Genomic DNA, 15,678 nt, shown 5'->3' on the forward strand with positions numbered 1-15,678 from the left:
AACTTATGAGTTTAAAGTAGTTTTAATTAAAAAAAAAACTCTTCAAGTTCCATAACTTGAGGACAAGTTATGGAAGACTTTAAACTAATTAATAAAAAAATAACTTTTTTTTATTGTAACTTATGGAACTAATTAAGGTTACACTTTTTTTTTAATTTAATGAAGAGACTCTTGAACCTCCATAACTTGAGGACAAGTTATGGAGTCATAAAACCATTTAATTAGAACTAGACTCTTCATTTTGTAACCTTTGCCAACTTTTATGAGTTTTATGATTCTTAAATGTGACTTTTCATATAACTTGAGGACAAGTTACAAAAACACACTTTGGAATCAACTCTTAGATTAAAATGGATTGAAAACAACTATTTCACACAACTTTTCTATTAATCTAAGAACCTCATAAGAACAAGATAATTCAAATCATCAATCTTCAAGAAATTAGCATGAACATACAAACTAATACAAATCTAGAAATTATGACAATTATCTTAGAAATTGGATTAGCATGAACATTACCACATCAAAAACAAGTTTATAAGTCCAAAAACATCTTAGGGTAATGTTCCTAGTCCAATTCCAGCCAAAACAATCAAATATATGCATCCAACTCGATTTTTCAGCTACTTTTGCAAGTATAACAAGAAAACAAGCCTAGGCTCTGATACCACTGTTGGGTTATGAGCATTCTAACACTCCTAAGTGTACATGCAACCCTAAATACTTTGGATCTATGTTTTCTCTATTATACATACAATTATGAACATCCAAGGTATTATCCTAATCTAGCATACAAAATAATAAATATAACAAGATAGAATACATACCTCTTTGATGTAGAATGTCTTCATGAAGCTTGAGTGCCTAGTGTCCCAAGTGTGACACCTCAAATGGTTCACACAACACCAAATACACTTGGAATAACTTGAGAGAAACTTGAACACTCCTTGAAATCGTCTAGCCCTCACACTCACACATTAGTGCACGATTTCTTGAGCCATGGGATTCTTTTATATGGTGGCTATTAGGGTTACACCATGTAACTCATAACTTTACCCATTCCTTATGCTCCACGGATTTTAACCTCCATGGAGTATCCATGGGTCACCCCATGGACTTAGTCCAACATAAGGAATCTTGGATCACAAGCCCACATATATAAGAATCAATGATTTACACAATCAACCCATATATTTAATTAGTCTCCTTTTGATCACTTAATTAATTCCAAATTAATTCTTGATCAATACTAATTAAATAACCTTATTAATATATTAGAACTTATAATATATTAACCAACCTTAAGTGTTATTTCTCTCATTATAGTCTATCCAAATGCATGATGCCATGCAACCCAAATGGACCATGCCGGGTCGGGTCAAGTCTTACCAATTATAGTTATGGACTTAGACATTAATCCAACAGGTCTTCCATGCAAGCATCATAGAGACAAATATACATACTACTCTACTAGGCGACTCAGCATACGGTGTGCCAGAAGACATCTCCTGGTCTTTCATACATATTGCCTAGGGCTAACCCCCGGGTCTTCCTACCATACATAATAGCATACTGTGTGCCAGGAGCCTCCTCCTGGTCTTTCATGCATAATGCCTAGGGCTAACCCCCAGGTCTTCCTACCATACATAATAGCATACTGTGTGACAGGAGCCTCCTCCTGGTCTTTCACGCATAATGCCTAGGGCTAACCCCCGGGTCTTCCTACCATACATAAAATAAATGGGTCGGCATTGTGGCCGTAGACCCATACAATCAGTGAGGAGACTCACCTCACACTGCCAAAGATTCGCTGAGCACTTCTGACTGCTAACCGACACTTCTGAACTGCTGACCCTTCGGCTTCCCGAACTATCAATACCCAAAACAACATTTAGACCATAATAATCCAAAAGTCAACCCTGGTCAACTTGGTCAAAGTCAATGGTCAAAGTCAACATCCAGTTGACCTGACTCGCCGAGTTGGTCCACCAACTCGTCGAGTCCATACTATTCCAACCCCATACAACCCCGAATCCACTCGTCGAGTCTAGCAATAGACTCGTCGAGTTCTTCCTTGAACTCGTCGAGTATGATGAACTTCATGACCATTCTGGACTCAGACTGGCTGAGTCCCTTTCCAATCTCAACTCATACCCTTAACAGAAGGGTTTTGGGGCAAGAACTGGCCTGACTCGCCGAGTCCCACAACTGACTCGCCGAGTCTCTCTATGTCCAACACTATTTAGACGATTTCCAACTAGCTTAAGGCATCCAAGATCCAGATCTGGCCTCCTAGGGTCGTGATATCACACAAAGCCACTACCTTTGCACCCATTCATGGCCCTTTTTGCTCAAAAGGCCAAAACAACTCCTTAAACTTTGTATGGAGAGGTACAATGGCATAAAGCTTCCACCTTTATGCCTCTACTACTCTGAACACCTCTAAATCTGGAAGGATCTAGTTTGGGGACGTCCAAATCCCACAAGACATCCTCTTTGGACCATAAACTCCATAAAAAGGGACATAGAGAGATCTATCAAACTAGAAGTTAAGGTGACAACTTGATTACCAAAATGAGCTGCAAATGGAGTGAATCTTCTAGATCTACTCCTTCCTACTTGACCTTCCAACCTTCTTCTTGTTCTTCAAAGCTTCAAAATGCTTCAAGACTCACAAAATGGTTCACAAACTCGAGGGAGGCTCTAGGGTTTCGTTCTGAACTTGAGAGAGTATCAAGGGGGATGAAGAAGGGTTGTAATGTTCTTTAAATAGGGTACAAGTCTCGCATTTAGGGTTTTCCCAAAACCTGGCCAACTCGCCGAGTCAGTGTTCTGACTCGTCGAGTAGGTCACTTATCTCGCGACCAAATTAGCGCTCCTACTCGTCGAGTCACCCATCTACTCGACGAGTCACTTCCTCATCTTGAGGTTTTCTTTCCTTTCTAGGTCTTCGGAAATCAGGGTGTTACAACTCTCCCCCACTTAAACTAGACTTCGTCCTCGAAGTCCGCCACGGTCAACTACCTTACCATCCGGTTACCACTTTACCACTAGCTACACACTCCACCCATCCGATCCAAACCTTGAAGATGTCATCTTCAGAATATTCCGATCACTACTACCTTCGAGTACAACACTTTTACCCAACCGGTAGCCCTACCGGTACTCCCAGTGCACTTACACTGATACACAAGGGGTCCACCCCTTTTCCTTGTACTGTCACTGGCCTTGCCAAGGCACTTCCCACAAGCAACAGACCTTCCCAATCTCCTTCGAGGACCAATCCTCTGCTGAAACCGCAATCCCGGCCACTACCAGTGCCAGAACAATCCCACATCGATGCTCCAATACTGAAAACTCCACTCAGCGTGAGAATTCAGACAACCCTACGGGTAGCAGATCCCTCTCTGCTACGTTTAAGGCTCAGATGAGAACAGCATCACCGAGCCAAATCATTTACTCTGAGATCATTTGATTTCGCGGTGAGCAACTCAGCACCACCCGATCAGCTCTCGGCTTCTTACAACAAATCCCTCACCATCATTCCTGCCTGAAGTCCTGCTGACTCCCATCCGCCTACCGGATGAACCGAGACAACCCTGGTCCCAACTGATCTACCATTACCTGAAATACCGGTCCCCCACCGGATACCGAACGCAAGAACATTCCCTTAGTCGCTCTTAGCGACTTAAGAAGATACATCGACTACCTGAATTGCTCTACCATCCCAGCCTCTCTGGCTCTAGAAGATCTAGGATCCCCGATCCCCTACCTTACCCTAAGGTCTCACCTGCTGCTAAAAGAACACGAGTCTCACCCATCTATACTTCGGTGTGGCCTCTCCCACAAGTCTCACCTATCCAGGGTTATGCAGACCCACTCCTCCTCTAATCTCAACTAGCTAGACTTTCCTGATCTTATCATGCTAACTCGGAGGTACGCCCCCCCCCCCCCCCCCCCCCCCCCCGCTCACATTCCGCGAACTAGGAGATACGGGCCCCCGCCCACACTCCGCGAACTAAGTTGCTAATGAATGCTACGGCTTACCCGCAATCTTACATCACTCCTGGTCTCCAATGACCTACCGCCTTCCGAATCCAAACATATTGTGGCCCACTCACATCTAGGCGGCTGCCCCGCCCTATCTTAAACTATCTGAAAAACCCTGCCAGCGAATCACGCATCTAATACATTCGTACTGTCAAATAGGGACCGACGAATGCTACGGGCCACCCCGTAGTCCTTCTATACTTGTTCTTCCAACTAGTGAATGCTACGGGCCACCCCCCCCCCCATGGTCTTACAACACTTTTGTGCTACCAACCAACTGATGCTACGGGCCACCCCGCAGTCTCACCACACCTCTACGCTATCTGCCGACTAATGCTACGGGCCACCCCGTAGTCTTACTATACTAATGCTACGGGCCACACCGTAGTCTAACTATACTAATATACGATTGCTACGGGCCACACCGCAGTCTTACAACTCCCTTACTCTATCTGCTAACTATCGAACGCTACGGGCCACCCCGTAGTCTTACAACACTCCTACACTATCTGCTAACCGTTGCTACGGACCACTCCGCAGTTTTACCACACTTCTCATACTATCTGACCACTGGTGAATGCTACGACTATCCGGTAGTCTGACAACACCTTCCACACCGACAGGCTGCTAGTGGATGCTACGGCTAGCCCATAGTCTTACAACACCTTCAACACTGACTCGACCGCTGACCATGGTCTTTCGCTCATTACTAATCCGTACATACCCACAATTGAGCATACAAGCACAATCTAGTACCCCAAGTTGTACTCATGTCCTAACTGAAACTCCCAACTGATTCTTCTGAATCCTGCTATTAGACATCCCGAGAATGCGATCTCACAATTGGCAAGTTTTCCAAACTTCCAATTCACATTATCCTCAATTCATACAGCCGCCTGGCCGTCTTTCTCCCTGACAGGAGAGCGAACTTATCCCAGTGTCAAAACCGCTTCTACTCCTATAACATGATTGTTTCTCCCCCTCTTAGCTTCGGCTAAGTTTTTACGGTACGCGAAAATCCGAGGATTTCCATTCCTTCCTCCCTTACCCAAAAGGCATGATAACTACCATCGCCTTAATATTTCTAGCGATCCGTCACTAGCCCACTCTAAATACCGAATACTTGATGAACACTTCCTGCATCCCCAATACTGATAATCCCCTGAGCTCAACTGTCGTCCTTAAGGTCCGAATAACTAATGCTCAAAGCAACCTCTTCAGTGATAGACCACTATTCTTGATGCTTCCAAAAGCTATCCCAAACACCAAGACTAGAACCACCGAACCCTGATGATGGTGGATGCCTACTCCATGGACCCTGCCCACCGACCTCCACGTAACGCTCCTGAACCGTTTTCTGCTGTAACCGAGATAATACTGGACACTTCGAACCCGAAGTGAAAGATGACCTTACACTAGCTACTAATAGTTTATGGTATGCAATTTGGCATATGACAATTCTGAAAATACAATCCGAATACAAGCAGAGTGACAACTCATACATACTATCACCCGAGACCGAGGTAAGAACAATCCTAATACATATAGAACCGAAAATAGCCATTTATACATACCTGCAACCTTCCCTGCTGTAATCCAGACCTCCCTCATCAGTCACTGCAAGGCCCTACCCTCTCGCCCATCCGCAATCCTCAAAGTCGTCGGGGCAGAAGCACTCCCTGCTCCTCCCCTCATCGTCGGGCAGTCGGCCTTCTTGTGGCCCACCTGATTGCAGTGAAAACATAATGGGCTTGCCCCTTGTGGGCAGTCCCTACTGACGTGACCATCACTGCCACACTTGTAGCAGCCTGAACCCCTTGAACGACAAACTCCCTCGTGCAGTTTCCCGCACGTGCTGCACTGACTTCGGCCATGCTGACCTACTAATCACTGATCGGAAGTCTTGGGTCTCTTCCCGGGACCCTCCAAAGTATACATCTGATCCGACCTCCTCTTCGCAATGTGCTCCAAATCAATCTCCCTTTCTCGTGCCCTGGCAATCATAGAGTACAGGGTCGGGCATGCCGAAAAGCTGACATGCTCCCTAATATCAGCTCTCAACATGTCATGATAGCGGGTCCTCTGCATCTCATCATCCCCTGCATACTGAGGCACCAATAAGGCCCTCTCCCGAAACTTGGCGGTAATCTCCTCCACCGACTCCGTCGTCTGTCTCATGTCTAGGAACTCCCTGGCCAGCTGCTGAAGCTCCACAGCCGGTGCAAACTCCGCCCTAAACCTGGTCACAAAGTCGGACCAAGTCATAGCCTCAATGACAGAGGCTCCCAAGGAATCACCAACTGACTCCCACCAGTCTCTAGCTCTGTCCCTCAAGCATCCTGTAGCAAATCGAACCTTCGACCCCTCGGGGCAGAAGCTCGTCAACTGTGCAGACTCAATGTCTGCAATCCATCTCGTGGCGACAATGGGGTCCTTCACCCCATGGAAGTCTGGCGCGCCACTCCCCCTGAAGTCCTTGAAGGACAATGTGCGCGATTCTGACTGGCTGGATGCCATATCACTTCGGAACGCTCTAAGGCGATCCTCCATCAGCTCAATAATCCCTTCCTTGATCGACCCGAAAATGACCGGGGTTGACTCAAGGATACCTCTCGTGATCTCAGACGCGATGAACTCGCGTAGCCCGTCATCAACCTGCTCGGATCCTGCCCCCGAGCCTGATCCTAATCCTGACCCAGATCCTGATCCTCCTGCTCCATGACGTGTGGCCACCATACTGAGAATAAACACATAAACGTCAGGATCATACATACTCCCGAGAGGTCTCACACACCATCCAAGTTTCCTGGTTCCATTTCGGCCCTCCTTGACTCGAGTACGGATCCTATGCTTCCAGTAGTTCGGGCCCATACTACTTTCCACATCTATCCGTACTTTCCTCAAGGATTTCTTCAACTTCACCAAGTCCCTTTGCCGATACCCTTTCCCACTAATCTCGTCCTAGGCTTTCCTAGGGCACCCTCCGACCTACTCTCCGCCATCAGCTGCACTAGGAGTCCCTACTTCCTTTCCGTAACTAGTTTGCGAATACTGCTACATATCCGCTCACTAGTTAGTTAAAGTTAGTCAGGACCCCTATAGCACAAAGCAAGCAACATTCGTGCATTGAGTAACCACATCAAGCATAACATAATCAGGCTATCCTACTGCTGACTAGACAGTCCTAACATGTAGCTCACACAACAGGCATTCAAGGCATCCTCCTAGATCCTCAGCCCTAACCTAGCATGCAGTTCTCAGAATCATATATCAGGCATAAAAGGCATCCTCCTAGATCCTTAGCCCTACTCTAGCATGCAGTTCATTTAATCATATCATGTCACTTATCAAACATGTATTGGTATTTTGGGAACCACTTACTTGAGCTCGGTCGATTGCACGCATCACACACCTTGTTCTTTTCAAAGTTCCTTTTGAAAATTTCATATCAAACCCTCAGTTTGAGTCCAGACACACCTGATCCATACATGTCATACGTAACCATGAGCCATACATAACAAACATATCCATAATCAAGTAAGCTGCTATGTGCCAAACATAGTCTTGCTGTTATGCCACGGGCTGCACGTAGTCTTCCTTGCCAAGCCTAGGGCCACTCCCTGGGTCTTACAGACAAGTACCAAGGGCCACCCCCTGGTCTTCCATGCAAGCATCACAGAGACAACTATACATACTACTCTACTAGGCTACTCAGCATACGGTGTACGAGAAGACATCTCCTGGTCTTTCATACATATTGTCTAGGGCTAACCCCCGGGTCTTCCTACCATACATAATAGCATACTGTGTGCCAGGAGTCTCCTCCTGGTCTTTCATGCATAATGCCTAGGGCTAACCCCCGGGTCTTCCTACCATACATAATAGCATACTGTGTGCTAGGAGCCTCCTCCTGGTCATTCATTCATAATGCCTAGGGCTAACCCCCGGGTCTTCCTACCATACATAATATCATACTGTGTGCCAGGAGCCTCCTCCTGGTCTTTCATGCATACTGCCTAGGGCTAACCCCCGGGTCTTCCTACCATACATAAACTAAATGGGCCGACATTGTGGCCATAGACCCATACAATCAGTGAGGAGACTCACCTCACACTCTGGGCACTTCTGACTGCTAACCGACACTTCTGAACTGCTGACCCTTCGGCTTCCCGAACTATTAATACCCAAAACAACATTTAGACCATAATAATCCAAAAGTCAACCCTGGTCAACTTGGTCAAAGTCAATGGTCAAATTCAACATCCAGTTGACCTGACTCGCCGAGTTGGTCCACCAACTCGTCGAGTCCATACTACTCAAACCCCATACAACCCCGAATCCACTCGTCGAGTCTAGAAATAAGTCGACGGGTTCTCCTTCAACCACACAATCGGGACCAACTTCATCCGACTCGCCGAGTTCATCCTTGAACTCGTCGAGTTCATCATCCACATATGAATGTGTCTAGTCTGTGACTCGTCGAGTTTTATGAACAACTCGTCGAGTCCATCTTCATAACTAAGGATATTGCCTTAGACTCGCCGAGTTCTTCCTTGAACTCGTCGAGTATGTTGAACTTCATGACCATTCTGGACTCAGACTGGCTGAGTCCCTTTCCAATCTCAACTCATACCCTTAACAGAAGGGTTTTGGGGCAAGAACTGGCCTGACTCGCCGAGTCCCACAACTGACTCGCCGAGTCTCTCTATGTCCAACATTATTTAGACGATTTCCAACTAGCTTAAGGCATCCAAGATCCAGATCTGGCCTCCTAGGGTCGTGATATCACACAAAGCCACTACCTTTGCACCCATTCATGGCCCTTTTTGCTCAAAAGGCCAAAACAACTCCTTAAACTTTGTATGGAGAGGTACAATGGCATAAAGCTTCTACCTTTATGCCTCTACTACTCTAAACACCTCTAAATCTGGAAGGATCTAGTTTGGGGACGTCCAAATCCCACAAGACATCCTCTTTGGACCATAAACTCCATAAAAAGGGACATAGAGAGATCTATCAAACTAGAAGTTAAGGTGACAACTTGATTACAAAAATGAGCTGCAAATGGAGTGAATCTTCTAGATCTACTCCTTCCTCCTTGACCTTCCAACCTTCTTCTTGTTCTTCCAAGCTTCAAAATGCTTCAAGACTCACAAAATGATTCACAAACTCGAGGGAGGCTCTAGGGTTTCGTTCTAAACTTGAGAGAGTATCAAGGGGGCTGAAGAAGGGTTGTAATGTTCTTTAAATAGGGTACAAGTCCCGCATTTAGGGTTTTCCCAAAACCTGGCCAACTCGCCGAGTTAATCTTCTGACTCGTCGAGTAGGTCACTTATCCCGCGACCAAATTAGCGCTCCTACTCGTCGAGTCACCCATCTACTCGATGAGTCACTTCCTCATCTTGAGGTTTTCTTTCCTTTCTAGGTGTTCGTAAATCAGGGTGTTACAGGTTACCTGCTCTAGGAAAAGACCTTTAGATGATGGATTGAATGATACCATTCCAGACAAAAGTTTACAATCGAATGAAGAGAATTCTTCTAAGGTTCAAGAAGAGAACTTAGAACCCAGAAGAAGCAAACGGGGAAAAATTGCCAAAGATTTTGGACCTGATTACATGACCTATGTAGTGAATAAAGAACCACAAACTTATAAGGATGCTATGGATTCTTCTGAAGCTCCCTTTTGTAAAGAGGCAATCAAAAGTGAGATTGACTCCATTGTGCAGAACAACACTTGGAAATTGGGAGATTTGCCACCTGGGAAAAAACCAATTGGGCACAAATGGATATTCAAGAAAAATTTTAGACCTGATGGTACCATTGAGAAATACAAAGCTCGTTTAGTAGCTAAAGGGTATCGTCAAAAAGAGGGTCAAGACTTCTTTGACACCTATTCACCTGTTACAAGAATTACATCAATTCGCACATTAGTAGCAATTGCAGCCATTCATAATTTGGAAATACTCCAAATGGATGTGAAAACTGCCTTCTTGTATGGTGAACTAGATGAAGAGATATATATGAATCAACACTGAAGGGTTTGCGGTTAAAGGTCAAGAAAACAAAGTCTGTAAGTTAGTTAGATCACTTTATGGACTAAAACAGGCTCCAAAGCAGTGGCATGAGAAGTTTGACAACACATTACTCTCTAATGGATTTATAATTAATGAATGTGATAAATGTGTCTATGTCAAACAATACAAGAATGCTTGTATCATCATATGCTTGTATGTGGATGATATGCTTATAATGGGCACTAATTTGGATGTGATCAATCAAACCAAGAAAATGCTACACTCCTCCTTTTCCATGAAGGACTTGGGAGTAGTAAATGTGATCCTTTGTGTAATAGTTCAAAGAAGACCAGATGGTTAAACTCTTACTCAGTCCCATTATATTGAAAGTGTACTCAAGAGGTTTGGACACTATGATGACAAGCCGGTCGTCACCCCATTTGATGCTTCTAGTCATCTAAAGAAGAATAAAGGTGATAGTGTAGCTCAGTTAGAATATACTCAAGTTCTTGGTAGCTTAATGTATATTATGAATTGTACAAGACCAGACTTAGCATGTAGTGTAAGTAGATTGATTCGCTACTCCCACAATCCTGGGAAAGATCATTGGTATGCATTAGTGAGAGTGCTTAGATATTTAAAGCATACTATGAATTATGGATTGCATTACACGAGATATCCTCCTGTTCTTGAAGGGTATTGTGATGCAAATTGGATTTCCAATACTTCAGAGGCAAAATCCACAAGTGGATATGTGTTCACTCTTGGTGGAGCTGCTATCTCTTGGAAATCATCTAAGAAAACTGTGAATACTCGTTCTACAATGGAAGAGAAGTTTGTTGCTTTAGACAAAGCTGCTGAAGAAGCTGAATGGCTTAAAAGCTTCCGAGAAGGTATTCCTCTGTGGCCTCAACCCGTTACTGCCATTGGCATACATTGTGATAGTATGGCTGCTCTTACTAGAGCACAAAGTCAGATATACAATGGCAAGTCGAGACATATTAGGCGCAGACATATTACAATAAGAGACTTGCTGAAGAATGGAATCATTTCCATTAGTTACATAAAGTCAAAGGAAAATATAGTTGATTCCTTGACAAAAGGCCTTAGTAGAGAGCAAGTTCTCTTCACATCGAGGGGAATAGGCTTAAAGCCAACACAATGAGTCACCACCTGGCGGAAACCTAACCTAGCAACATTGAAGATCCCATGGTCTAGGTTCAATAGGACAACTAGTTGGGGAAGACTCAAAGAAGCACTAACACAAAGGTATGCTCACTCCTATGATATTTATTTGTGTTTTTTCGTTGATGGTATAGGGATGAATTCTTTATTCTTAATAATGTTGATAGCTTTTATAGTGGAATAGTACGGATTATTCCAGATTAGCATTACCTATGTGAGATGGATGTGAGGTCGCATCTTTGGGAGCTGATATGGCTAAGCTCTCTAAAAGTCTCATGAAAAAAGGATTGTTCACGGCCGAAATGAACACATCGGTAAGAAATGATATATGCTTAGATATGATATGTGTGATACTTCTTGTTTTTTATTCTACTATAAAAAGTGGTTAGTTCAAGACTCTAGTTCACTATCCACCAAGTAGACCCAAGCAGTACTCACTATGAAAGGTTTAAGTTTTACAACACCTATTCAGATGCATGTCATATCTTACTTCCCTGATTTGAATATCAAAGTTCACTTATTTTCTATTCAAATGTGGGGTATTGTTGGAGTTTGAATAGAAAATGTGGGGTATTGTTGGAACTTTGTTAAATGAAAACTTTCTCTATGGGACTTGTCCCACATTGGAAGAAAGAGGAAACTTATACTCCCTTAAAAAGCCTCCTACTGGTTGTTTACCAATTAGATCAAAGGCTTGGACTAAAGGGATTGGGTTGGATTTGATGATTGGGCTAGTCAAATTGGTCTTGAAAGACTTAGATTAATATATATATTTAATGGTCAAAAGATTGGGCTTGGGCCTTGGGGTCTCATTGACTAGTTACATTTTATATATATATATATATATATATATATATATATATATATATATATATATATATATATATATTAATTCCGATTTTGACTTTTATTTTTATATTAAACAAATCTGTTAAATTTGTTTTAACTGTCTTGACAGTTATTTTCGGTTGGCAGTTTTTGGAGGGAAAAACAGTCAATGTATATCTATAAATAGATCATCAAAGACCAGATTTCGGGTTCAGAAAAACCACACACATATTCCTCATATAATTTCGTATTCCACAAACAATGAAGGGAACATAGTGAATTTCGTCAGAATCAAGAGAAGATATTGGTTGATTGTTGTATCCTCTTGACAGATCCCTATCAGGGAAATTTATATCTTAGGACACTGCAAAGCAGGCCTCAATCTGTACAATTTTTGTGATTATATTTTCTGTGTAGTCATCATACAAGTATGTTTTCTGTAAACCGATTCTTGTATATTACATATATTTGAATTTCGTTTGTTTTATTTCTATTGGTTTTGTTGATTGTATACTTCTGTCATAACAATGATTATTGTTAACTTGTAGTTTTATTTCTCTGATTTAATTTAGGTTTTTATGTATTACTTTTTGTTGATTATTTATATAAAAACAAATGAATGAATGTTCGTAGGTTTCAATCCATAATTTAATGAATGACTTAAAGCATGAAGTACTATTCGTATTACGGGTTAGTTTCACATGTTTATTCACTCTTTATCTTATGGTATTTGTATGCTCCTTACGAGTTATGTCATTTAGCCCAAGACGCTATTTTATTATTGACTATAACTCCCTATTATTTTTCTTTTTTTAATCTCATTTTATTGATTTATTTCCCATTGTTTCAGTGGATATTTTTGGCTTTTTGATGGCTGAATTCGCAACATCCAAGGGCATGAAGGTAACAATTTTTTTGTAGCATATGTCGAATCTTCCTTTGCTTAGGAATGATTTAATTATAGCTTTACAAGACACTTCGAAAAAAGAAAGTATTGGAAATTTAATCAAAAAGCTTGCTCTCAGAAGCATCTTATGTATCATATATGGAAGAAAGAAATAACATGTTTTTTAGAAATAATATATTGGAAAGGAGAAAGTGGTTGCATTTGGGATATGTGTGGCAATTTGGTCTTTTCTTGATAATATGCAACAATAGGTATTGAAAAAATGTGAAAAGAAAGAGTAAGGTGTTGTTTGTTTTTCCGAAGTGAAACTGTCTGAAGTCTGCGGACCACTTCTGCAGACCTCTGCAGCAGAAGAGGTAGACCAAAGTGTTGCAGACTGTAATGAGAAGCATGTTTGTTTTTTTAACGTCTGCAGGCTGCTGCAGATATTAAAAAATTTAAAATAAAGTAATTTAATAAACCGAAAATAGTTTTTTAATAACAAAAATTTAATAATTGTAGTCTTAAAACATTGAAATAAAATTCAAACAACCAAATTACTCTTACAATAACATTTTTAAATAAAATTCATACAACCAAACTTGAATAACTCTCATTCCATATTTTGCATCAATTGTTCGGCAATTTCATTGCGTAACTGGGTCATATATTCACGGTCCGCTGCAGTACCATGTGTTGGAATCTCATCTTCATCATTATCAACGACTGTATTGTTATTCCGAACCGAGACATTTGGTTCATCATATCGTGCAAAATATTCATCATGTAGTCCCTCTCTTCTTATAAAATTATGAAGCGCAAAACATGCTAGGGTAATGTTTCGTTGTGTAACCAACGAGAATGGTGCCATCCTCTTCAATATAGGGAATCGCGCTTTCAAGACACCAAAAGCACGCTCAATGACATTCCAAAGTTTTGCGTGCGCGTGGTTAAATTTTTCTTTATTCGTTAATGCACGTCTTCGACGAAAATCTCCAAGCCAATACCTCACATTACGGTACGGTGCCATAAAACCTCGAATGTTTGCATAGGCGGCATCACAAAGATAATATTTCTCTGTAAAAAAAACAAAAAAAAAGTCAGTTATTTTTCAAACTAAGATAAAACTATTTAAATAACCATAAATTTACCTGGTGGTGGAAGCGGGAATGGTGCATGTGGATTTGCTAATGCTTCTGATAAAATTCTAGAATCGTGTGCTATCCCTTCCCAACCGGCCACAACAAATGTAAACATCATGTTGAAGTCACATATTGCCAATACGTTTTGGTAACAATCGCCTTTTCCCCTACTTCTATATAAATCTCGTTTGTTTGCAGGGACAACAGCATGTATCAAAGTGCCATCAAGTGCACCAACTCCTCCCTTGAACACCCGCCGTAGCCTCCTATTATGTCCCGGAATGTTTGGATTCGGATTAAAAGAAGTTGGTACTATAATTTCATGTGCGAAAAGCAACATTTTGTCCAACACTTCATGAAAAAACTTATGAATTGTTTGCTTTGAGTGTTGAAATCTCCGCTTGATAATCACATAACGTTGGTTATGATCGATCATCATAAAAAACATAGTCATCTTCTCCTCAACCGACACATGTTTGCTATCATTTAACGCGTAGTTTACTCTAAAATGAGCACATAGCCGGACAAATGATTCACGGGACATGCGTAGCACTTCAAGACATTGTAGATGATTACGGTGAAGTAACTCTAACGTAAATTCATGTCTCGTCATTTCCGAATCGTTGTCCCGCATTCGTTTGACACCCCTCTTCCAAAAGTAGCAGACGTACAAGTACATAAGAATTATGAGTAGTATCTTTTTGTCGTGATCCATTACAAACCTATTAATCAACAAAACATATAATAACATAACATAATAACATAACATAAGATTCAAGAATTATGAGTAGACACTAGGCTAGGCTTTATAATTTGCATCCGATTTACATAGAAAATAATCAGACTATCATATTTATAGAATGAGTTTTTCTTTTTGGTAAGTTCCTGATCCACCGGCATAATCTTATATGGAGATTTAATAATTGTTGAAAAAAAAAGTTTGTATTTTATTTGTTGATCATCGATTCACTGGTGTCCTCTAAGAAATCAGCAGCGGTATTTTATTTGGGTCGTTACACAAAAGTTAATAGAAGGAAGGACCTAAGTGAAAAAGAGTACTAGACACATTGTGTCAAAGGTTGGAAAGAAAATTCTATGAAGTGTGTGTAAACAAGTTGTTCACAACAAGGTTATATGTCCTCAAGTTGAGAAACCCAAAAAAAGTTGATAAGCCCAAAAAACTCAAGGTGAAGGGAAAGAAATCAACTAGTAAAGATGTTAAAGGGGGGGGGGGGAGGAGTAGTGGTGTAAAATCAAATGAAGCTGCAGGAGCTGAAGAGAAAGCAAAAGCAACGGGTACACGGAAAAGGAAGCTTTATGAGAGGATTATAAAGAAAAAATTGGCTAAAAGTGTTGAAGGGAAAAATGGAGAAGGCAATACAGGTGAAAATCCATTGGATATTGATTAGGGAAAACTGGTTGTATGATGTTTTATTTAAGTTTGCTTCTTAGACTACTATGTTGGTTAGGTTTAACTTTGATGAATATTATGAACGAAAGTTGGTTATTAGACTAATATGTTTGTTGTCATTTACATGTATGAATGTAATGGACGTACATGGTTATATGAAGC

General features: G+C 41.6%; 1 protein-coding gene across 1 annotated transcript; it reads right to left on the reverse strand.

Moving 5' to 3' along the window:
• Nucleotides 1–13,576: 13,576 nt before the first annotated feature.
• LOC145163959 (uncharacterized) lies at nucleotides 13,577–14,718 on the reverse strand. The gene is made up of 2 exons (XM_079082692.1): nucleotides 14,115–14,718; nucleotides 13,577–14,040 (listed from the first exon to the last, which is right to left on the reverse strand). The coding sequence occupies exons 1-2, from the start codon at nucleotides 14,716–14,718 to the stop codon at nucleotides 13,577–13,579; spliced, it is 1,068 nt and encodes a 355-aa protein (XP_078938818.1).
• Nucleotides 14,719–15,678: the final 960 nt, after the last annotated feature.

This window comes from Lactuca virosa, chromosome 3, assembly GCF_052849685.1.
Source record: "Lactuca virosa cultivar CGN04683 chromosome 3, Lactuca_virosa_CGN04683_v6, whole genome shotgun sequence".
In the NCBI taxonomy this organism is placed as follows: domain Eukaryota; kingdom Viridiplantae; phylum Streptophyta; class Magnoliopsida; order Asterales; family Asteraceae; genus Lactuca; species Lactuca virosa.